This window comes from Nakaseomyces glabratus, chromosome J, assembly GCF_010111755.1.
Source record: "Nakaseomyces glabratus chromosome J, complete sequence".
Classification (NCBI taxonomy): Eukaryota; Fungi; Ascomycota; class Saccharomycetes; order Saccharomycetales; family Saccharomycetaceae; genus Nakaseomyces; species Nakaseomyces glabratus.
The window spans coordinates 1,205,950-1,232,217 of record NC_088960.1 but is presented as its reverse complement, the minus strand read 5'-3'; the positions used below and the strand labels follow the sequence as shown (position 1 = coordinate 1,232,217).

General features: G+C 35.1%; 3 protein-coding genes across 3 annotated transcripts; 2 read left to right on the top strand and 1 right to left on the bottom strand.

The window, feature by feature from the left end:
- Window positions 1–6,767: 6,767 nt before the first annotated feature.
- Window positions 6,768–9,644, bottom strand: EPA15 (the record flags this gene model as incomplete). Its single annotated transcript, XM_448232.1, has 1 exon — window positions 6,768–9,644. One exon carries the CDS (start codon window positions 9,642–9,644, stop codon window positions 6,768–6,770), a length of 2,877 nt encoding a protein of 958 aa, XP_448232.1.
- Window positions 9,645–16,928: 7,284 nt separating this feature from the next.
- On the top strand, window positions 16,929–20,357 carry AWP3b (the record flags this gene model as incomplete). The annotated part of the gene is made up of 1 exon (XM_065626635.1): window positions 16,929–20,357. One exon carries the CDS (start codon window positions 16,929–16,931, stop codon window positions 20,355–20,357), a length of 3,429 nt encoding a protein of 1,142 aa, XP_065482707.1.
- Window positions 20,358–22,585: 2,228 nt separating this feature from the next.
- Window positions 22,586–26,083, top strand: AWP3a (the record flags this gene model as incomplete). Its single annotated transcript, XM_002999529.2, has 1 exon — window positions 22,586–26,083. One exon carries the CDS (start codon window positions 22,586–22,588, stop codon window positions 26,081–26,083), a length of 3,498 nt encoding a protein of 1,165 aa, XP_002999575.2.
- Between the last annotated feature and the right edge of the window lie 185 nt (window positions 26,084–26,268).

Here is a 26,268-nt window from a genome sequence, read left to right as displayed (position 1 = left end):
ACGTCCGATTTTGTATCGAATTTTTAAGAACAAGTTTTGTTACTATATGTTTTTCTGTCTTTGAAAACTGATCGCTTTTTGGTATGAAGAACCATCAAGTTTAAACATAATCGTGTTGGCATACGTATAGTGGTGAATGTGTTGGTTTTCTATGACGTTCTCAGATTAATACCATTTTTCAACTCTGAATATTTCCAGATGCAATCCTTCAAATCAGATATTGAATGGCTTTGGTGATTCTTTACATTTTTAATGACATTGTGATATCGATTATAACTACGATAGGTATAACAAAGTATGTATTAATTGTTTTATCCTTTCTTGTGTCTTCATAAAAAACTAATCGTGTCTTGGAACTTCTTTTATTTATGAAACGGTATTATTATGGTACTCTAACTTAATCACATTTTAGTTATGTTCCAAATTCTTATTACAGAAGATAAACAACTTTGATATAATTTCACTATGTTTTTTAAGCCTGAGTAGACAAATATTAAGATATTACTATCATTCTGTACATGAAACTCAATACATCAAAAAACAATTAATATTAATTACTTTTAATTGAGTTCAATATTTATATTACTTATTTTTGATTTTATTCAAAATCAAATTCATTGAAAAAAACTTCTTATCTTTTGACTTCTTGTTCCCCAAGAAGAATAATGAATACCAAAAACCAAGCTTCAGTAACTATGTTTAATACTAACAAATTTGTATCTCATGTTCTACAACATATTCGATTAGAAGCACTTAATATATCAGGAGGTCATGTAGTTCCGTATTAGGATTAATGAAACTTGAATTGACCGATTCATGTTTGTTTGGTTGATTGGTAGTTTGGAAGTATGTTATTAATTTTTCATATATCAAATAATTAATAATGTTATAATATCTAGAATATCATAGCTGATTCCTTTTTAATTTTGCTGCATGGTTTCAAAAAAAAGATTCCTTTTTCCATTATTCTGCTACATATCACCGTAATTGTTTCGTTCAAATTAAATAAGTATTTTCTGTATCATTAAGAAACAAAAGAAGTGTGTTGCCCATAAATGATAAATTACTTACTGTTTTTTCTCAATCATCACATATCAATTGAAAAGTAGCAGAAATAGATCAAGATAGGATTGTTTCATGCATATTGTTTGACAATTTTATGGCAGGTTCCTATTTATGTTGCTAGTTTTCCCCTAAAGTCTAATCGAATAGTTCATTTATATGAGATAACATCAATACTCCAATTGCCATAGGTAATACAACAGTTCAGTCCCTCTAAAAAAAATAATTTTCTCTTTATTGTAGATACCTTGAAACTGTTTTGCATAAAGAACAAAATTCAAGTTCAGCTTTTTACTGATCTGGTTATCACATAGGTAATCTGGTAAATAATAGCTTACTATTGTTCAATACCAACTATTTACATATATTTATAAAGGGTCATTTTGAAAATCATATATAAGGTGTTAAATTTTTTTGGATAGCTTAGCAGCTCTTGTAGACTTACAAAGTATGATTGTTCAACTATGAAGTAATGATGAGATTAGCAGATGATTGTTTTTTATTCATGTAGTCAATTTGATTGGAATTATCGATCAAAAATAGCCCTTCTCCAAAAATATGTAAAAGAACTCTTTCCTATGATATGACAAGTTTTTTTCACAATTCATACTAATCTTTGCACTTTTTTTATAAGTTGTGGTTTACTCCTTGAATTTTTGAAATTATATAAAAATATGAAAAGCCATACTGATTCAAAAAAATTCTAATTTAAATACTTCGTCTACCTTTGCAGAAGGTAGATATTGAAAACACTGCTACATTTAATGGCACCCTATTATCTACTTACTATATAGTTTGTTTGTTTTTTTCAGATGTTTCTGATATAATATAGAGGGTGTTCGGCTGCCTTTTTGCATCGTATTATTAAAATCAGATTACTAAATACAATGAAACCTACCGTCTTTGATAAAACACTTTTATGTACCTATTTGTTCTATGATATTCTACTTATGTGGCCGTCTTATAGATGCTAGATAATGCACATGCTATATATTTTGTGACCATTTACACAGCGATTATTAGATCATGACCAATGGTGTATTGTGTTGGTATATTGGTTAGGTACATGATAATACTATAATGTGTATACTAAAGTTAGATAACTGTAATAATTGTTTATTCGTTACAATATTGTTAAAAACTGGGTATTAGAGAAAACTAAACAATAAAACATTTCAATTGTTGTGGTCATTTTAAGACACTGACTCTAGTATCAAACGCGTGAGAAATAAATTGTATTTCATGACCTAAATGTCATGGAAAGTCGTAGTCTGGAGCATACTGATAACGGCTACTTCAAGCTTGCTTTGTACTTCAGTAAATCATGGCTCCATATTTGTGCTGAGTGCATATGAACGTTCCTCAAACAGTTCTCTAGTGATTTTAAGAGTACTACATAGGCAACAAAAAGTTATGGAGAACCTATTTACTGATATCACAAGTGCTTAATAAGGTATTTCTACTAATATATAGACATAGCAAATGTAGCTTGTATTTTTGTTTACCTTCAATACCCATTTCACCATATACTTGCCCTATTGGTTTCATCCGTATTGGATCTTCACTTAGAGTAATAGATATTGATGAAAAGGCAGCTTCTAATTATATACATGGTTTGTTTTCATTATACTCAGCATTTTTTAACACTATTCTTTAGCATCTATATTTTTGTTGTAAATAACACTTAAGAAACTTTTTAAACTTAGACTACTTAACAATGAAAAGGACTCCAGCATAAAACCTAAGTTAGTATACTAACACTACTCAGGATTTTTGATTAGCTTAACTGATTTTTTACAAATTTAATACTAATGTTACAATGTAGTTCAGGAAACATGATCCAATGCGCTCTGAATTGATCAAGTAAAATGAAGCATTTGTTTGTTGTTAGTTGTCTAGTGTTCACTATTCACAATGGAAGAAAAGGGGAAGAGAATATTAAAAATCTAGCACTGACTGAAGTGACTTTAATACACAATATCCAATATTTCCTGATTTTTCTTTGTTGATTTTATATTATCGCTGTCACAAAATGCCAATATGAATTGAAATGGTCGACGAAGTATCATATACACTCTTCTATCTAGTTATTAGTTTGTTATATAAGCCATAATTGGTTAATTCTATTCGACACATTCTAAATTAATCCAATTTTAATAGATTTGTTTTGAAATTTAATGGATCAACGGTTAATATTTGGAATATAGTTACAACGAGAATAGGGTTTGATACAATGGCTTTAAGATTTAATGTTTTGGCAAACAATCTCCAATGTTTTGGTTGTGGCTTTATGAGCTCCCTCTCATAAAATAATACTTTCTCAACCTTTACTAACCAATTATAATTTATCGTTCCAAATGTCTTGAAAGTACCGGTTAGCAGAACATTTTGTTTTTCGCGTAACATTGAATTCCTTAATATTTACCCTGCCACAGCATTGATCCTATTCGTTGGCTTTTTTTAAAGTCTTTCACCAGTTCCAGTTTGGATTAATATAGCCTCATTTTCTAAACATGGAATTAATGCAATTGACTGGAAAGTACAACAAAACAAATAATAATCTAAGTGTACTGATTATAAACAAACTTTATCCCGGTAGCAATATAGCCTAGAACGTAAGGAATACAATCCATAACCCTGGAATCCGTTCGAGTAAATTAGGTTTGCTAAATTAGAATACTGGTAGAAGATGCTTAAGATGGATAAACAATTAGCTTGAGGAATAGTTTGCCTTCTAATATCGATGATTTTGGCTTATTCGAAGAAGCTAGACCTGTTTGAATGGTTCTCATATACTTGTAGTGTCTTGGGCCTAGCTGCATTATGAAAGCTTTGATACGGGTCAGCTTAGTTGAATCCTGATATAGACACAGCATGACTTCTATACAGAAATCTGCCATCGGTTTATGCTTAGCTTTTACAATAATGATAGTGTGGTGTGCTGCGACATGGTAATATATTTGATTGCCCTTCAAAAGAAGTGAACAATTGAAGTGTTTTTCAAGTATTCCATGCCTGTGATTATCAGGGGAACCTTTCGGTATATATCAATAGGATTTTTGAGAATCCATGTTCAAGGTTATGATCGGAAGGCTATGTCTTTGATGATCATGTTAATTCTAAAATAAATCTTTCACTATACGTTTAAAAGAATGAGAATTAGTACTATTACTTTTTTCAAGACAGTTCTTTTTTGGGAAATCCCAGGACTATAGAATATGGTGGTTGAATATATATCAGAATTGAAATACAAGTTAGAGTAGTCATTTCCTGTAGCAATTAGAATTTGTGGTCTCTGATGTGTGGTCAGTACTGGTATAGCTTGTTATGAACATTGTTGTTACTAGTATTGTATTGTAAACTACTGCAAACTAGCAAAAGTTTGATGGATCTGAATTCTCACAGTATTTGAAAGAGTGTTTTATTTTCATGCCGATATGGGCAAAATTAATATCACGGGATATATTGATGAACATTGCCTTGTTGCAATCTCATATTGGACATATTGGATGAATATTTTTAAGAGACTTGTTGGATTAGCCTGTTAACAATAGTAGATATCTTCAGTAAAAACCTTAAAGTGATAAACAGTATATTACTTTCATGAAATGGATGGATGATAAATAATTCTTTCTATATCTGTTAATCATGATATCAGTAGTTAAATCCGAATTGATTTGTTACAATTTTCATACTTCTGTACAACTTATTGAAATTATACATATTGTTTGTCACTTACATTCAAAACTATAAAAGTATGGTAACATAAAAGTAACTGTCTGGGTTATAAACCTGGTTTGTTTTTGATCAATTTCAAATAAAAAAACATGCCTTAAGTGATATTAACCAATGCAATATTGGTGTGACTCTAAGAAGACATATCTTTGTTGATGGGTAAACCATCTTGCTATTACCATTAATTACTCGTAACTAATGAATGATAAAGAACTCCTATTGAAAATGATTTTTATTTGTTCAAATGTAATATTACTTTGTATTCCATGTGTAAAAATTACACTGGGATTTTAGTAGTCTATGTGCAGCTGAAATAAGCATGTTATATACTTTTGCATAATCCAGGACATAGTATTTTTTATTCACCTTATTAACAGTTGAATCAATTTCAAATTCTCCAATTTGAGATTATGTTTTACTATCTTATACATGGCCGACTGATATCAGATGAGAAGATAGAGTCGGATTATCCAATACCTTTCAAAATAAACATGTAGTAAAATCAACATTGAGACATATCAAAGCCAGATATTCTGGATATCAATATATTGAATGTAAGAGGTCAGGTACTTGAACGTCAGATTGTGCTATAAGAGTAATGCTATTTGCATTTAAAATCTTCTAAAACTGGGGTAATAGCAGAGAATCTACCTTGAGCTATTGAACCATAGAATGTTTTGGCTTCGATAATAGTTCCTGACAAATTTGTTTTTCCATTATTGCCAGTAAACTGCTATTATCTGTGTTTTAACAGTAAGCAGAATAGTTAGCCACTTATTGGTGGTAGCTACTTTGTCTTTATTTCTGTTGAATAATATAGTTACTGAGTTGTTTAGTTTGGTTTACGGTATGGTTCAACTGTCATAAGGCCAAAGCCTCCATCTTAAATTTGCTTTTACTGTCATACATTTATGACATACTATATGTAAATTCATCATTCACAGGTTATAGTTAATAGAACAATAGTAGCAAACAATTTTCTCTCCGTCTATTATACTAGTTTTTAATGAAGTTAAATATCTAGTACACTATATTCAAATAGAAATCCCATGGAAAGTTACAAATGATGTGTAGTGTTTATGGAGCTTTTAATAGATATTTTTGAACATATTGCTTTATAGCAAAACTGTGACAAAATATAAATCAAGCTGTTGCAAGTATTCTTGTTAGTGTAGCAAACTAAGCTTTGTGTTTGGAGAGATACTTCATTAGTCGCAATATGGTCGAGGCCTTTCTAGACACTATTGAACAGTCGCGTCTTTTATGTATAGTTAAATATAAAAAAAAAAAAAGTAGAGAACAATATCATCTATCAATTACTACCTATATTTATTAAGTTTTATGATCCTTTAATAAGTGGACTGTCAATCTAGGCCTCTAACATTTTGATCTTGATTCAAACTGCAGTGTTATGTCTTAAAAACTGTCATACTGAAGAAATGGAGTGCGAAAATTTCTACCAAAATACTGTCATTCTTGAAGAGATAGTAGTTGCTGGTAGTAGTGAGGCCAAATTGAGTTTAATCTACAAACTAGTCCATTCCACAAAATCTCATGATGTACACCTCTTAGGTGAATTTTGTATTTCAATATTTTTCGATATTGATTATTCTTCATTTTTTCGTGCTAGTAGGATAGTTATATCTTCAGCAGGATTAATCCAAACAGTCTAGCCCAATACTTATGACAAGATACTCATATTATAATACTGAATCAACTATAATATACATTTAAACATCAGTCTGTCCAGCAATTGTATAAACAGGCATATTTTACTTAATTTTTGAAAGTTTCATATGTTAGTAGAATTCACAACAATGGCATAAAAATTTATTACTATAAGTAAACGCATTGAATGTTTTTTTCGTCATCAAAATATTAAAACCGTATCTATCTAGAGAACGTTACCTAAAATATAATTAAAACTGCTTGCAGTAGAAAACGAATATTTGATGATATAGATGAAGTAACTAAACAAGAATATTGGCAATTGTAAATATTAAAAGCGCTGGAAATAAAAAGTAACTAACATTGAGACGATATGTTCCACCAAGGTACAAGCTATTCAAAGCATCCGACGCTGTTGGTTGTTGTACTAGTGTAGTGATTTGTAGTGATAAGCGTGGGGTAAAAAAAGCAGAAATAGTGGTGTAAGTATCATGCCGGCTTGTGGCGCTTCTAAAAATGGCATTTAGAGAGTGTGAATGATGCAATGATGAAAAATCGGACAGTAGCTTCGGAGTTGGACTTGGTTGAGGATTCGGTCTTGGACTTGGTTGAGGGTCAGGTCTTGGACTTGGTTGAGGGTCAGGTCTTGGACTTGGTTGAGGGTCAGGTCTTGGACTTGGTTGAGGGTCAGGTCTTGGACTTGGTTGAGGGTCAGGTCTTGGACTTGGTTGAGGGTCAGGTCTTGGACTTGGTTGAGGGTCAGGTCTTGGACTTGGTTGAGGGTCAGGTCTTGGACTTGGTTGAGGGTCCGGTCTTGGACTTGGTTGAGGGTCAGGTCTTGGACTTGGTTGAGGGTCAGGTCTTGGACTTGGTTGAGGGTCCGGTCTTGGACTTGGTTGAGGGTCAGGTCTTGGACTTGGTTGAGGGTCAGGTCTTGGACTTGGTTGAGGGTCCGGTCTTGGACTTGGTTGAGGGTCAGGTCTTGGACTTGGTTGAGGGTCAGGTCTTGGACTTGGACTTGGACTTGGACTTGGACTTGGACTTGGACTTGGACTTGGACTTGGACTCCGTGATGAAGCTGTTTCTATAGTTGACCTATTCCAGTAAATGTGTGAGCGAGTGGAGCTTTTAGTCTTACTGAAAATTGGTACCATTGTTGAGGATATTAGTTTCGGGGTCGAGACCGACCTCAACTCAAAGGATGAAGAACTAGAGATAATACTTGACTCGATGTTGGAGCTATTGTCAGAGCTTGAAAATAGCGGAATGCTACTATGGTAAGCTCTAGTTGGATTAATTGAACTCAAACTTTTAGATCTAGTAGGTGTGGAAAAAAATGGAGTGTCGTGACGAGATCTTGGATAAGAGGTAAAGTTATGCGTTGACCTTTCAGAGTGCATTGAATAATGTCCACTAAATGGTGGTGTTTCACTACTATGATTGGTGATGGTGGTAGTAATATTAAGAATTCGTGGCTCTGGGATATCTCCCGTGGGAGTAGAGGATTTTGGTATCGAACTCGAGTGGTTCGAAACTGTCGATGGCTTGATCACCGAGCTAGGCATCGAACTTGGCATCGAACTTGGTATCGAACTTGGCATCGAACCTGGAATCGAACTTGGCATCGAACTCGAGTGGTTCGAAACTGTCGATGGCTTGATCACCGAGCTAGGCATCGAACTTGGCATCGAACTTGGCATCGAACTTGGTATCGAACTTGGTATCGAACTTGGCATCGAACTTGGTATCGAACTTGGCATCGAACTTGGTATCGAACTTGGCATCGAACCTGGCATCGAACTTGGCATCGAACTTGGTATCGAACTTGGTATCGAACTTGGTATCGAACTTGGCATCGAACTTGGCATCGAACTTGGTATCGAACTTGGCATCGAACTTGGCATCGAACTTGGCATCGAACTTGGTATCGAACTTGGCATCGAACTCGAGTGGTTCGAAACTGTCGATGGCTTGATCACTGAGCTAGGCATCGAACTTGGCATCGAACTTGAGATAGTTGATATTACGACGCTTGAGCTGTGAATCAGAGCATGAGAACTACTGGGGAGTCGGTGAGAGCTAGATGAATATTCTTGTGATGAAGTTGGCAATGATGACGATGATGGTATAGGAGGGAAAGAAGGTGTGGATATGGTAACACATTCTTCCGCCAACGGATCAAAAAACAGATCTGATGGACAGTCTAATCTTCTCGATGATGTGGAAGGAGAGGACTGGTATAGAGGTTCACTCGAGCTGCAAGGTACACCCACATACAGAATTGTTTTTGTTATTGGAAGAATTTCATCTCCAGGTTGGACAGTCAGGAATTTGGTCTCGACAATCCTTGGTGATTGTACATCTGCACATTGTTTCTCGTATGTAATTAAACCAGGACAGCCGAGTGAACTGTCATCAACTGAGTAAAAATAATCCGTAAAATTGGTTATTATTGCATTTGAATGCTCTGTTTTGAATCTGATGTCTAATTGAGCAATATAATCTCGATTATTGTAGAAAAGTCTGATTGGATAATAAACACCCGTATGTAAATAAACAGTAAGTTCATTTTTGAGGCTTTTTTTGCCCCAAACTGAATAGGCTGCATAGTTACCAAATTTGTCAGCAGTTTCTTCCCTCCTACAACAGTCAAAAGCATTACCAGCACCAAAATTCATAAATAATAGATCATCAGCCGTTACATAGAAGGTATGAAAAGCAGTGGTCTTTGGCATGAAATATCCATAGAGAATCATGGTGAAGTTGGTAATTGTGATTGGCTCATGGTAATTAAAGTTTGAAGGAAGATAATCAGGTATTGCCTTGCAGCCAAATTTTGGGTTAAATTTAAAGTTAATGTCACCAGAGACTCCATCAACTGTGGCAATTAATTTTTTGGCTTTATAACCTGTTCTAGGGTAGCTGGGATTGAGATACGCTGAGTCCCAGCAAGGGTACGATCCTGGCGGCAGATAATCATATCGGTATAGTTCCATAGATAGACCTTTTTTGGTCTTTGTAAATTCTGGTGAACATCCGAGGGGAAATGTCGTTGGATCATGATATCCATAATTTAATAGTGAATTAGTATTGTCAGTTAGAAACTCAGCCATATTAACGTCAAAATACGAAAAAAGAAGGAACAAGATGTACTGCCAATGAATTTGGATATTTCTCATCTTCGTATTTCACAAAAGTACTGAACCTTCTTTACTTTATGATAAGACATGCTCGAACCTCTTCTGTTTATTAAGTACAAAAACGGGTGGTGACTTATCCTTGTAGATTTATATATATATATTCACCATATCGTTTGATCATATTGAAAGGTAATACTGACTTTCATTATATTATCTAGCCACAACTCCATGAATACTAAGTTATTTCAGAGCCTTATTTTCAAAATGGGTAAAAAAAAACAGTAGAATAAGTGATAGGATATCATAAATAGGTCTTTCCAATTTAATATTATACTAACAGTTCAATTCTACAGTCAAGTGTATCATAAATATTCCAGTCAACATTTTAGATTTCAAATCAAAGTCCAGATAATGATAACAGTTGATATGTAGGTTTAACAGGGTAGTCGATACAGCTTGCTACAGTTATCTTTGAAAATATATTACTGAGTCAGTGAAAATTTTGCACATATACCGCATCTTTGCGAAGAAATTAATGTAGCATGATGTAATTGCATTATAGTAATGCCATATTCGTGTACATTTTAAAGGTAAGGTTATAGTGAGGCCGTTTTTTCTTCTTCACTGCATATTTTGAAAATATTGGACAATTCGATCTCTAGATTGAGTTGATTTGTTCTGTGTGTTGAAAGTAGATTGAGTGTCATATATGTCCCTAAGGATCTTGAAACTTACAGAAAACGGAGCTAATGCTAAACCAGCCCATGTAGTCGTGAAACCATGTATGCAATGAAATAGAAATGTCAGGTAGAATAGACTTTGTTGAAGTTTTCGTAGGTTTTTGCTGTGTATATTGCAAGCTTTGATTCTCGATCTTCATTGATATGTCAAAAGAATAAAACAGCTATTATAGTAGGATTATACCAAATCCTTCTTGGAAATGCAAGTAAATTCAATGGCATTCTTATAGGCTTTTATGTCCAATTCTCATACAACACAATCTGGACTTTCAATTTAGTATGTTAAATGTGTGCAGAGTTTTGATATTATGAAAATATCAAATAGGTTGACATTTTCGAAATCCCATTTCCGTCTATACGATTTTTTGTACATCTGCAGATAATCGTTATTACAGCTATATCTTGCATATATCCCAGACAAGGCCTTATCCCTTAAGGTCTTTAGAATACTAAACGGCCAGTCTTTAAGGCACCTGATAAAATCGTACTGTAGTTTTCTTGTCATTATGATTTGAATTACATAATTTGACTTTCCTGTCTTGACAGCTTGATAACGTTTATCTCGCTCTGGATTGACAAAGAAACAAAGAAACTATGCACAACGGATAGCAAAGTACGCCCCGGGAGGTCTTCAACCCTTAAGCTGAAAAAAATTTGTACATCTCAACCTGGAGAAGCTTTGCCCTAATAAAAATTAATTTAATTTTTTCTCGATGTAGGCTATCATGCCATATAATCTACGTCATAGATGCATTTACAAATAAGATACCGTAGCTCATCTATTTTTCTGACTTCCTGTTCATGTTTGCTAGCATTATTTAATTACCAGAAGCGTTTTGTGGACCTGTTTGGCTACATTGGAGGGTCTCGATAAATTATATACTGTACAGTTGCTGATAACTCAGTCTAGCATTATAATGACAGCATTATCAATTTACATGAATGATTTTTGCACCACAGTAATTTATGGCGAAGAATTCGTTTTCACTCATTGATTTTGTTGAAACAAAGATGCCAATCTTCCTTATCATATGATAGTATATTGAAAATTGTGTACTGAACAGAACACAATCCTGGCAAAAATTTTGGATACTTGAGAAAGGGAAACCAAAAGATATATAAGTCTTGTTGATAGAATAATATTAATTTAATGATTAGTACAATGACGTCTTAAAGAGTACATAAGGAATCCTGACTTCAAAGTAATTCTGTAAGTTTTTAGTACGTTTATTGTTATTTGAAGTTGTAGTATTCTAAAAATTCATTCTTTCAACAATCCAATAGCTAACATTTTAATTCAAAAATCAATACAAAAGTCTTCATAGTGTTGGTGGCTTGTGCGTTCGGGTCCAGTTCAGTAAGCTGGCATGTCAAAACCATTGGCTGTTTCCAGCTTTCCAATGTCAGAATTCCTTTAGCAGCAAAAGATAAAGATGAAGTTTTGATTAATTTCTACAATTATTTGGCACTGATAAGATATATTTGTTGATTCATTGATTTTAGAAATCTGTGGTTATAGTATTAACTGAAATGATTTTCTAGATGAGGGATTTGGAAAGATTTTTTAGTATCTAGGACTGTTGGAAAAGTTAGGCTTAAAAATTTGAATACTTTTGACTGTTGATTCTATACATGTTTTTCTTTGTTTGGCAAGTAATAAATTTTTTCATTCAATCTTTTATCCTTTGATGTAATAAGTCAATCTTTTGTTGTCTGATATGCTATATAGTACTCCAATATGGTATTTTAAATAATCTGTTGGTGGGTCAATGGAAGTAATTTTCTTCTAGCTTATTTGTTGATTGAATCTGTGAATTTTTGACCATCGAAACAGAGGCCACATTCAGTAAAGTTTAGAGAGAAACTGAAAAACTATTATATTACTGATTGAATTGGTAGACTAGTTGTGAATACTAATATCAAGCTTCTTATATTCTTGGCTTCTCGGATACATTTTTGTTAGGCATGTAGAGGTGGCTCATATTCAACTACTGTACAAGTGCATTTATTGAATACGTGGTATTAAATATCAGAATGTTAATCTTCTGAACAAATATTGTTTTCATAGCTATAATATAATCTCACCACAAGGATGAGCCATCATGAAAGTATAAAAAGAACCTTCCTACAAATCCTCAATTGAATGTAAGAAAGAAAATGTTAAGTTGATTTGAACATGGTTATTTATTGTGTAATATGCTGAACTGATTCTACATTTTTTTATTCAGATTTGAAAGACAATACTTTTAATACACAAAGATACCATACGTCTTATATGAGACATAACGCTTTGAAAGGGTGATGATGCCATAATTTGTATTGGAATCGTGAAATCAAAAATGTATATCTCCTGTTCATACATCAGTACCTTATAATTCAACTTGAGGTTTCTTCAAGCCGTTAAAATATTTACTCTAAATACCCCATACATTAACTGCCATTTAGGTTCGTATATCAATGTTTAATTAATAATGGTGGGTCCAAAGATATATCAAACAGTACCAAAAGCATGTACAGGGATGGGTTTTATATTACAGGCAATCTAAATGGTGCTATGGGCAAACTATACAGCAGGATAGTCACTTCCAGGAGTGACATAAAATGTGAGTCTCAGTTCCAAAAGCGTACAATATTCTTGGGTAATTACCTATAAGCTCGAGACATTAAATTAATAGTATGCTGTAGTCTTTTTGACACTTTTTTTGGCTTATACTGAATAAAGAACAGATATTGAAACATAGCAACACTTTGATAATGTGTTTTGTTGGTTTTAAGGATTATTTTCTGATCCAACGAATTTTGATAGGTGTTTGATACTTCACTTCAAACAATTTCTTCAGTTGAACCTTCTTGGATGGTAAACCAGTTTACTTGTATTGTTAAAGTATTCTTATAGTATTAGCATATATTGTATGTCTAAGGAATTTAACTGTTCAAGGATGAGCGAATAGAAAGGCTAATTTTTAAAGTATAATTATTATGGAATATAGTTGACACTCATAACTTAATCCAATTATCAACAGCAGTTACTTAATTCAAATCATTTTTCCTTGCTGAAGATCACTGTATTTGCTTAGGAAATAGAACATAGCTATGTTGTTTGGTGAAAGATTGCAGTAATGAGGTCGTCCAACTTTTGGTAAAGTTTTTGTGATAAAGAATGAATTTAAGAATGAAATACCAATATAAAAGTAAAATAGATACTATTATAGGTTTGTTAAAAAACTCAATTATATACTATTGTGAATCTTAAATCAGGTATTTTGTGAGATTCGGTGAATTATTATATATAACTTTGTTAACTAGTATTGGAAGTTACTCTTCAAAAAAAATATGTTAAAGAGAGAAATTCTGTTAATGCAGTTCTATTCTTCAGAAATGGCTTTATACTTCTATGTTATCTAAAGAGATATGAGATTTTTTTGATTGCATCTGCTCCCATATTCGCAAACTATGTCTGTCTTTTTTTATGGAATGTATTGAACAAAAGGAGGTGGCTATGAGCTGCTTTGCGATCTCATAGTCAACATTGCACAGGCAGAGTGATTGGTACTTTTTGTTTTGATTTCGTTATAGGGTAAGAAATAGTGTTAATAAAGAATAGTATGAAACATATTAACAATATTTCATCTAAAAATAAGTCTGGCATATGTTAGATATTACAAGGAAATAATGTTAACTTTCAAACGTTGTAAAGTAAAAAGAAAAAGTTTTTAACTAGCCACTGCAGTCTTTAACAATGCTGGCTGGAAATTAGAATTTAGTCCAGAATTTATAAAGCAAGAAAGCCTGTGATTATGCAAAATTGTTGTGTCTCTTTCTTCTTTTCAGATTCATGGTATGCCTTATTTTGTTTTTTTCCCAAATGCAGCAGTCTAATAGATTAACAGCTGAACAGCCCTCACCTTCCTTGCAACAAGATAATATATAATAGTTACGGAGTTAAGAAATATTTCCAAATAAACAGCATCTATTACTGAGTGAAAGGGATAAATAAACTTTGAATACTGGGTCCTGTTTCTATATTTAGGTATATAGGTAAATACATAATGTTAATAAATGTAGGTATTTTTGCTTAATCTGTTACCTATGACGCACAATTTTGTGAGGGAGCTGTAAGGGATACAAATCTCGATAATATGAATGAAGTTTATGTCACGTTCATTTTCAGCTTTTCTTTCAATTTTAATTCGAATAGATAACAAAATTTAATGAAAAGTAGTAGAAATGAAAAGGTAAGGCTCAATTATCTAACTACAGTATGAGAATTTCTACTTTGGGGAGGTTTCATATTGAAAAATTTTAATAAAGATAGAACAAACACTTTTTAATAGAAGTTTACCTCAGATGTATTGTATGTCAAAGTATTCATCACCTCTTTTATTCTAAAGTGTTTCTATACACTTGTCAATACATGGATGGTATCTCCCTATAAGATTTTACATCAAACGGATATAATTGATTTCATTGCCTAAGAACACAGAAGTGTATTTGTGGTTACAAGTAATAGATATGTGTTTGTAAAAACCTTCTGAAGCTTTTTTAAATTTACAATTTGACTATTGGTGCCATGATAATCATTTCAGAAAGATGCTTAGAATTCTAATTTTACAATATACCCAATTTCCAGATCTAGAAATTGAGCCGATAGGATTGTTCAAGGAAGGGACTTTCAAATAAATCAGTTCCATATCTAAGCATATATCCAGAGCCCAAGACCCTTCAAAAGTACGTATTATGTAAAATTTTGGCCCCTTCAACAAAGTAAAATTCTATTTTTAGCGTGGGTTTTACAAGTTCATTACCTTTACCGTAGTTTCATTAACCTGCATTACGAATTCAAAAATTTACCTCGTTTCAGAAGTAGGTTTAGAAAGACGAAATACAAGTTACCTGGGCAAGAGTTTATATTATGGTTGAAGTCGGATTTGTATTCAGTACAAGGCAAAAATCTTTGTGACAAGGAAATGTTTTTAAGCCCATTGGTTATTGTGGTTGCGTGTAGGTCCATTCGTCTAACTTCGTTTAGCATTCCTTTGCTACATCGATATATTTTGGAATTGTGAGGCTAATACCTTTTAGCATATCCATCTTATTGAAGGTATAATATTTTAAGTGATAAAGCTACCTGTTACTATCTGTATAAACAACATGAATCAAGGTAGTAACACTTCAACCGGGAAAGTAAGTTAGTGTTTGGTCTTGGCAGTAAGCAATATGCTGGCAAGAATGAATAAGCAGAGCTGAAAAAGGCAGTAGTGTAAACTGGAATCCTAGTCGAAATTTCGTATGTCAGAAAATAGCGCAATCGATTTGATTTAAACCAGCATATGATGTATGTATGTCGATGTAACTTATAATTTCTTACTTTTTCTTCCATTTTCTTACTAATTTCGCCGTATTTTTTCCGTGGAGAAAAACAAAAATTTTGTTAACAAAGTTTACACGGCAATCCTTTCGCTAATCAGTAAACCTCAGATAAGCAAGCAGATGATATATGCAAAAGATGTGTCAATGCATTACTGCGATTGAAAATGCCAAGCTATTTTTAAATGTTCTAGTTTATTTTAAGCTCAGCAGCTTGAACTATCTCAGATAACCAAGGCATAGATAGAAAGCCGACTTAAGTAAGAAGAAGTTAGAAACATTTTTCAAGGGTCTTTACAAAGCACAATGAAATCCAAGTTCATTCAGCTACCTTGTTTGATGAAAACAATTATTGGATAATTTCCTTTTCTTTTTTTTAATTATCTATCTTATAGTATGTGTTGAGTAATGAGGACTAAATGGGCAACAACATTGCAAAAATATAGGAACACTCAAGCATATCTCATTGGGAAAAGATACAACATGTTCCTAAATATTAAACCCATGACATCATTATTATAAGCACAACATATTTGTTTAATTATTGTGTATTATATTCGTTAAACTTTCGGATGGTTACTCTGTAAGTAGAGAAATTCCAATTTGATTAGTCTCTTTCGTCATATACTAAAGTCGAGAATTACCGGCATTAATATCATTATCAATGAATGTTGCTCTCGCGATCCCATTTCACAGAAGGTTATTTGCTTAAACTCTTTCTTTTCTAAATTAATAAGCATTTGCTTTCCATTGATCCGGGTTTTAATTTCTATCTTATTGAACCAAAAAAACTTTTAACATATTAGCGTTATTTGCATGATATTGTCTTAAATTGCCAAAATGACGTACTAAAATTCGCGAGTGCAATACTTCTGAGAAGTAAGAAATACATGGCCATTTCTGATATCTTAAAATCTGTTATTTTGTTTAACAGAATTTTCAAACTTAGGATGCTTAATGGCAAATAACTGGTTCTGCAAAAAATATTATGGATATCCTATTTGTTGGTTTTTTAGTTCAGGTCTGCTGAAGTAAAATTTTAGTTTTATAACATTAAGTGTTGTTCTTTCGATCTTGTAAATTGATAATGTCAGCAATACTACCCAAATATCCAAAATAGTATATAAATAATAAGCATAATGTCATATAATGTCACAACATCAATATAATAGTCATTTGTTTATTTCTCAAAAAGTAAGATAATCACAATAGCCAAATGATTTCGTTTGTAACACTTTTAGCCATATTGGGACTGCTTTCAATATCCTGGGCTGATCAAACTGTTAGAAGTGTAGCGGGTGATCAGAGAGTAACAGATCCGGTAATTGTTGGTGATAACAGTATTCTAGATTACTACGGCGGCAGTAATTACGATTTCAGTAATAATTTTGAAATAGGTAGAGGTACCTTGTATATTGGAAAGGAAAGTTATTTTTCATCCTTTCAGAGCGCCCCCACAGATGTTCCTAATTCGTTTCATTTATTAATCAAAAATACAAACAATCTTCAAAATAATGGGCAGTTTATAATAGAAAACATTAAAAGGCACGCTAATCAATGTTCAAACTCAAGTATTCAAGTATTTCCCATCAATTTTCAAAATGATGGTGAATTTGAAATTATCAGTGGGGGTGTTGAAGGAAGATGCTGCTTACCCACAAGTGTTATTGCTCCGCAGAATTTTCTGAACAACGGTAAATTTTATTATAAGGTTCTAACTGATACAGGCTCCATTTATTCAGGCTCTTGCATGCAAAATGTTGATATAGGAGCATCTACGACTACAACAGTCAATAACAACTTATGGGAATTCACAGGCTCGATCAATGCCCAGATCAATGGAGCGGTAAGCGGAGCAGCACAAATAAATCTAGATGGAAGCAACATGTTTGTAAATGCCAATACCTTTAGTGGTCAAGTAGTCAATTTAATAAATGGTGGTTCATTTTTACAGACAAGTGATCCGTTAAGTAATATTGTGGTAATTAACGGCCTAGGGACCTCTGATACTGGTGTTACGTCAATCGCTGTGAAAGGCAAAGGAAAGTCTTTCACATATAATCCATCAAGTGGAATAGTGAAATTAACAACTGTAGAAGGTAAGACTTATGCTTATCAAATTGGCTGCGGTTATAATACAAAAAAGTTTATAACCAATAATGATAGCGGAGCATCATATGAATCAGCTGACAACTTTTTTGTATTGACATACAGTGAACCTTACTCGCCACAGACCTGTCAATTAGAAAATTCCTCCATATTCTCTTCAAACTTTATTTCAACGAGTACTTCATCTTCATCTTCATCTTCATCTGCATCTTCATTGCCATCTTCAATGTCATCTTCATTGCCATCTTCATTGTCATCTTCATTGTCATCTTCATTGTCATCTTCAATGTCATCGTCAATGTCATCTCTCTTCATCATCCCCCCTCCTTACACAACTACCCGTTCATCAGGAAGCAGTATCATCGACACAGAAATAGTCTCCTTCTATTCCACAACAGACTCTCCAGGCCACACCATCACAGGAACTACAACAACAACCCTGTATGGTCCACACACCCACAGCTCAGTTTCAACTCCATCCTCCTCCTCTGAATCATCAACCACCTCCAATTCATCTATCGAGAGCTCATCCCTCCCACACACTTCCGTCTCATCAACACCTGAGTCTTCCATCACTCCATCTTCCAACACCATATCTTCGAGTCCAACCTCTGACTTTTCCTCCGTGCAGTCCAGTTCCATCATGGAATCCAGCTCGGTAGTTGCCTCCAGCTCCGTCATCAACTCCAGCTCCATCGTCGACTCTTCATCTTCATCTGCATCTTCATTGCCATCTTCAATGTCATCTTCATTGTCATCTTCAATGTCATCTTCATTGCCATCTTCAATGTCATCTTCATTGTCATCTTCATTGTCATCTTCATTGTCATCTTCAATGTCATCGTCAATGTCATCTCTCTTCATCATCCCCCCTCCTTACACAACTACCCGTTCATCAGGAAGCAGTATCATCGACACAGAAATAGTCTCCTTCTATTCCACAACAGACTCTCCAGGCCACACCATCACAGGAACTACAACAACAACCCTGTATGGTCCACACACCCACAGCTCAGTTTCAACTCCATCCTCCTCCTCTGAATCATCAACCACCTCCAATTCATCTATCGAGAGCTCATCCCTCCCACACACTTCCGTCTCATCAACACCTGAGTCTTCCATCACTCCATCCTCCAACACCATATCTTCGAGTCCAACCTCTGACTTTTCCTCCGTGCAGTCCAGTTCCATCATGGAATCCAGCTCGGTAGTTGCCTCCAGCTCCGTCATCAACTCCAGCTCCATCGTCGACTCTTCATCTTCATCTGCATCTTCATTGCCATCTTCAATGCCATCTTCATTGCCATCTTCAATGTCATCTTCATTGTCATCTTCAATGTCATCTTCATTGTCATCTTCATTGTCATCTTCATTGTCATCTTCAATGTCATCGTCAATGTCATCTCTCTTCATCATCCCCCCTCCTTACACAACTACCCGTTCATCAGGAAGCAGTATCATCGACACAGAAATAGTCTCCTTCTATTCCACAACAGACTCTCCAGGCCACACCATCACAGGAACTACAACAACAACCCTGTATGGTCCACACACCCACAGCTCAGTTTCAACTCCATCCTCCTCCTCTGAATCATCAACCACCTCCAATTCATCTATCGAGAGCTCATCCCTCCCACACACTTCCGTCTCATCAACACCTGAGTCTTCCATCACTCCATCCTCCAACACCATATCTTCGAGTCCAACCTCTGACTTTTCCTCCGTGCAGTCCAGTTCCATCATGGAATCCAGCTCGGTAGTTGCCTCCAGCTCGGCCACTCAATCCAGCTCCGTCATCAACTCCAGCTCCATCGTCGACTCTTCATCTTCATCTGCATCTTCATTGCCATCTTCAATGCCATCTTCATTGCCATCTTCATTGTCATCTTCATTGTCATCTTCATTGTCATCTTCAATGTCATCTTCAATGTCATCTCTCTTCATCATCCCCCCTCCTTACACAACTACCCGTTCATCAGGAAGCAGTATCATCGACACAGAAATAGTCTCCTTCTATTCCACAACAGACTCTCCAGGCCACACCATCACAGGAACTACAAAGGAAGGAATAGTTGTATCGACCTATGAAAATTCATCTATTGTAAAAGAATCGGTCAATTCTCTTGTTACTGATGCAAATAGAGGCTTATCGGAAACTGAACATGTAAGTCAATCTACATTAAGGGTGGACGTACAATCAGTTACTTTGACTAATAAGGCTGTAGCTAGTACGACTACCACAGTGAGCGGCTCGGTAGACACTTTCTATTTCAGTGATGTTAGCTACTGGGATAGTACAATGACAACAAAAAAGGAACATGATTCTGAAAGTATAAAAACAGAAATATTGAAACAATCCCAATTGTCTGCTGATAACCTCAAACCTAGCAGTACAGCAACGTTCAAACACGCCTCAAGGGAGAGCACTTCGGTATTAATGCCTTCGCAATCGTTGAATGAGCAAAAGGGTGAGTCATCATCTCGTAAATTCAGTCTATCGTTTTTACTCCTGTCGATTGCTCTTGTAGCAATGTAGTTAACAGATCAAGTTAGCATTATCTATTTGTTGAGATTATTTGCAATATTAAATAATGAGCATTAGCAATTGCTTTGTAGATTAATACATAACTGCATCTCAGTGCTCTATTTACTGAAGAACATGTTTGCCATCTATTTTACAATTAGGTCAAAGACTGCCAAGTGAAAGTTACAGTTTGGTTGAGTTTGGTTGAAATTGGATTATTGTCACTTTTGACAGGCATTCTGTGAACCAACATAAGCATAAAAAGAAATTCATATATAATTGTGAGTGGGTTGTTATAAATTGTGTGGCGGTAGATGTGTACTTATCATATGAATATATACAAATATCTTGTAGTAATACGATCAATTATACAAATATCTTGTAGTAATACGATCAATTATACAAATCTCTTACTTGTCCGGAATTAGTTTGATTGTAATCTTCACAAACCATATATTTAATGTTTTGGTCAGAGGAGAAGAAAACTATTCAGTGTAGAGATCGAAACAAACAGCTTGGCTCCCTCATCACCAGTCAATAAAACCAATAGACAAAACAATCGGCCCAATTGGATAAATAACGGAGGTAGATTTCCATCGACAACATGTGAAGAATTTTTCGGAAAAGAATTCGAATAAAAAAAAGAAAGATTGCTCTGGCCACATTCTACACTTGAACAGGAAACATTTAAAAATAGAATAGAGTAGCAAAGAGAACACCGCGACGGCTCTAGCCGTTTGTTTTGCTTCCTATCAATACCAGTTCTGCATTCTCTTACAGTAACTGAAAAGCTCCATATCTGAACATCTTTTACTCAATTTAGTTTTTGCGATGGCCTTTTGACATGGCCCAGAAAAACCTGCAGAAATTGAGAAGGAAAACAGAAAGGTGAAATCAAGAACAAATACTCTCTTACACCGTTTTCATAGTGGAATTAGTGGAGAAAAAGAAAAAATCAGCAAATCCCCGGGACAAGAGATCTAAGAAATAATTCTTGGAATGGAAACAATGGAGATGCGAGATTTGTGTCAAGGAAACTGCTTATGTCAAGATAACGCTGTTCTTTCTTTTTTTTTTGTTTTTTTTTGTAATCAATACCGTAACAGTATTTTTTGCTTAAGAGCGGATTCCTGTTTGGGAGAAAAGGAGGTGGAGGGGTCTACCTACACGCCTCTTAGTTCATGCTTACTTCTGTGGCTGACGTTTTTGTGAAGGTGCTTAAGGAAACTCGATTACTGAAGTTCTGCATAATTGCATCAGGGACCCTGGGGATTTCCCCACTGGCAAGCAGAATTTTGCTATTCCCGTTTCTGAAATATGAAGGTGCGGCATTTCAATGCCAACGTTATTGCATATTTTTGTGAATTCCTATCCATACCTGAAGGTTCGACAGAGTGAGCACTCCCGCGGATATGCGTTTCATGACATCACTTATCTAAGATACCTACTTTTTGTAGGTGATAAATATCGTATGTTCCCGATCCGTGTCATATTCTCAACATTTGTAATGGCGATGAGATGCCCTTTCCTTCCTAATTTTATTAAACTATCATAAAAAGGGTCAATGTATTTGTTCAAGCCCTTCATTTGTTATTTTCTAACGGTCTTTCGAACTGCGGTACGTTGACGTAGAACTAGATTATCTCTATTTCTAGATTATGTGAATTACATATCCTTGTTTGACTTTTTCTGCTTTACTCTTTTACTAAAATTTATTTACAGTTTACACATGACAGTAAGAAGTAATTATTTTATTAATATCCGAAAGAGTTAAGACTACTGTAATATTTCTTCAAACAAAAATGCCTTCTACTTCTAATTTTCACTGATTGCAAATTAGTATACTTTTGTTTAATATTAAAAGTAAAAGTTTTTCACCACTATTCAATAGTCAATATTTTTATACCTTGGTATCTATGTCAGAACATTTATCATAACAACTTGTTCCGCATGCGTTCTGGACTTCGTTATGGTTATGCAAACCAGATCAGAAAAAGTCTTAGAATCTGATAACTGTCAAGTTAAAATGGTTAGATCAATGAATAAATGTAATTTCTTTTTTAAAATTTAGATAATAGCAAAGGCAAAATATTTTTGCTCTTATGCCAAATATTTCCTTATACATTGTGGTATATATATAATTTATATCTTACAATGATTAATTATTGTATTCAGTATAGGTTCGAAATCGTAGAATTATAACAAGGACAATTTATCAAGAAAATAATTTCGCCATCGAGATGAAAGTAGGGACATCTGTGCTCGCATTTTGTTACCTATCTTTTGTGGCATTTGCTAAAGAAGATGTTGGAAGTATAATTGGTGATCAGCAAGTAACTGATCCAGTTTCTGTTGGCGACAATAGTATCCTAAATTACTATGGAGGAAGCAATTATTTCTTCAGTAACAATATACAGGTAGGAAGAGGTGCGCTATACATCGGAAAAGAGAGTTTCTTTTCGTCTTCTCAAAATGCCGGTAAAGATGATGATGGTACCTTTTCATTTCTAGTCAAATACACAAACAATCTTCAAAATAACGGCCAATTCACAATTGATAGTGTTAAGAGGGATTCTGATTCGTGTGGTAATACGAATATTGAATTATATCCAACAAATTTTCAAAATGATGGGACTTTTGAAATTATTACAGGCGGTTCCGAGGGAACATGTTGTAAACCGTCAACGATAGTTGCCCCTCAAAACTTTTTAAATAATGGTAATTTTTTTTATAAAGTCACCACAGGAACCGGTTCTATTTTGTATAATTCCTGCAGACAAGAGCTAGTTGTTGGTACGTCAACAAAAATCACAGTCAATAATAACCTTTGGCAATATTCTGGTTCAGTCAATGCGCAGATAAACGGTCCAGTTAGTGGGTCAGCACAAATAAATCTAGATGGAAGCAACATGTTTGTAAATACCAATACCTTTAGTGGTCAAGTAGTAAATTTGATAAATGGTGGCTCCTTTATACAAACAAGTGATCCATTAAGCAATAATGTGGTCATTAATGGCCTTGGTACAGCAGCTCATACAATAACCACCATTGCTGTTAAAGGTATGGGAAAAGGATTTACGTATAATCCTGCTACAGGTATAGTTAAGTTGAGTACTACTGATGGTAGGACTTATAGTTATCAAATTGGGTGTGGGTATGATCCAACTAAATTGTCTGCTAAAGATGTCACTGGCTCTTTTTATGATACTTCAGGTCAGTATTTTATGTTAACGTACTCCGAAGAATACAAACCTCATACATGTGACCCAGGAAACACGTCCATATACTCTTCTGAGGTGCACGAAGAAACTAGCTCGACAATTAGTATACACACCTCCACCATTTCCAGTTCGACGACACACACTTTTAGTATACCTCCACCATACACAACTACCCGTTCATCAGGAAGCAGTATCATCGACACAGAAATAGTCTCCTTCTATTCCACAACAGACTCTCCAGGCCACACCATCACAGGAACTACAACAACAACCCTGTATGGTCCACACACCCACAGCTCAGTTTCAACTCCATCCTCCTCCTCTGAATCATCAACCACCTCCAATTCATCTATCGAGAGCTCATCCCTCCCACACACTTCCGTCTCATCAACACCTGAGTCTTCCATCACTCCATCCTCCAACACCATATCTTCGAGTCCAACCTCTGACTTTTCCTCCGTGCAGTCCAGTTCCATCATGGAATCCAGCTCGGTAGTTGCCTCCAGCTCGGCCACTCAATCCAGCTCCGTCATCAACTCCAGCTCCATCGTCGACTCTTCATCTTCATCTGCATCTTCATTGCCATCTTCAATGCCATCTTCATTGCCATCTTCATTGTCATCTTCATTGTCATCTTCATTGTCATCTTCAATGTCATCTTCAATGTCATCTCTCTTCATCATCCCCCCTCCTTACACAACTACCCGTTCATCAGGAAGCAGTATCATCGACACAGAAATAGTCTCCTTCTATTCCACAACAGACTCTCCAGGCCACACCATCACAGGAACTACAACAACAACCCTGTATGGTCCACACGCCCACAGCTCAGTTTCAACTCCATCCTCCTCCTCTGAATCATCAACCACCTCCAATTCATCTATCGAGAGCTCATCCCTCCCACACACTTCCGTCTCATCAACACCTGAGTCTTCCATCACTCCATCCTCCAACACCATATCTTCGAGTCCAACCACTGACTCCTCCTCCGTGCAGTCCAGTTCCATCATGGAATCCAGCTCGGTAGTTGCCTCCAGCTCTGTCATCAACTCCAGCTCCATCGTCGACTCTTCATCTTCATCTGCATCTTCATTGCCATCTTCAATGTCATCTTCATTGTCATCTTCAATGTCATCTTCATTGTCATCTTCATTGTCATCTTCAATGTCATCGTCAATGTCATCTCTCTTCATCATCCCCCCTCCTTACACAACTACCCGTTCATCAGGAAGCAGTATCATCGACACAGAAATAGTCTCCTTCTATTCCACAACAGACTCTCCAGGCCACACTATCACAGGAACTACAACAACAACCCTGTATGAATCATCCATATACTCTTCAAGTTCGAGTACCATTCAAGAGTCAGAATTGAGCAATACTTCAAGAACAACAATGACTTCCAATTCTTCAGTTTCTATAAGTTCGACCTCATCAAGAAGTTCCTTTTCAAATACCAAATCTTCAACCATTGTAATCTCTCAATCAGCCTCTTTACCAGATTCAAAAACAGATATAATACTATCCACAAGTTCGAATATCGGTTACTCAAGCAGATCCTTGTTATCAGATCTTGGTACAAGTATCTCTGACTCAGACATTCATCATTCAGTGCTTCATAGTACGGAGTCATATTCCAGCAACGAATCTGGAACCAATCCGTTCACTTCGATTGCATCGCTTTCCAATTTCATCCCAGAGTCTTCATCCCACACTAGCACTGCTTTAGGCTCTGAAAATTCAGTAATATCTAGTGATATATTAACCACCATGTCACATCCTGTTGCTACAAATTCAGGCGATAAGCCGACCACACCAAAGAGATCGGAACAGGTATCTACCACAATGACTAGTTCGGGACCTACTCCAGATACAAGTTCATTTGACACGGATGGTATGAGCGCATATTCTAGGCCCGAATTTACTACAAACAGCTTAGAGGTTAACAAATCATCTACTTCTCAGCTAGGAAATAATAAACAAACTTTTTCAAACTTACAGTTAGAAAGCACAAGACCACACTCAGAAAACGAAGTAGATAATAATACAAGGTTATTACAAAGCATCCAACAGTCTTCCACATATGGAACTAATAACGTAAACCCTCTTTCGCCAACAGGATCGATATCCATTCCCTTAACCGAAGACGGCCAAGGCGATAATAACAATTGGAATTCTCCAGCAACAAATGATTTGTGCACCCAAATAAGTTTCAATTTAACTGCTACCACAATTACTGTAACTGACAGAATTACAATAACGGATAGCATTCACGATATTTCAAGTGAGGTTATAACAAGCTATATCTACCAAACAATTGTTGACCAAAAAACAGTCACTCAAACAGTAGATGGTAAATCGCTGGCCAACAAAATGTCATCGATTCCAAAACCGTCATCTAGAAGTCTCATACAACCACAGCCACCTGTTGCTATCGAACTTCAAGAAGGCGCCGCATCTACCAGTAGAGTGAGCTTAGTTTCGTTATTCATATCAATCATTTTAGTTCTGTTATAATGATTGCAATTAAGGCGACCACCATCATCTTACTGTATTATGATAATCACAGGCTCACTGTGCACAATTTGCATTACCATTTTATAGACACTTGCATTTCTGGTGTATCGCACATACTGCAGTGTAACACCCTAAACTAAATAACATAAAAGTCAATATACTTTCATATTGTATCATTAATCCAC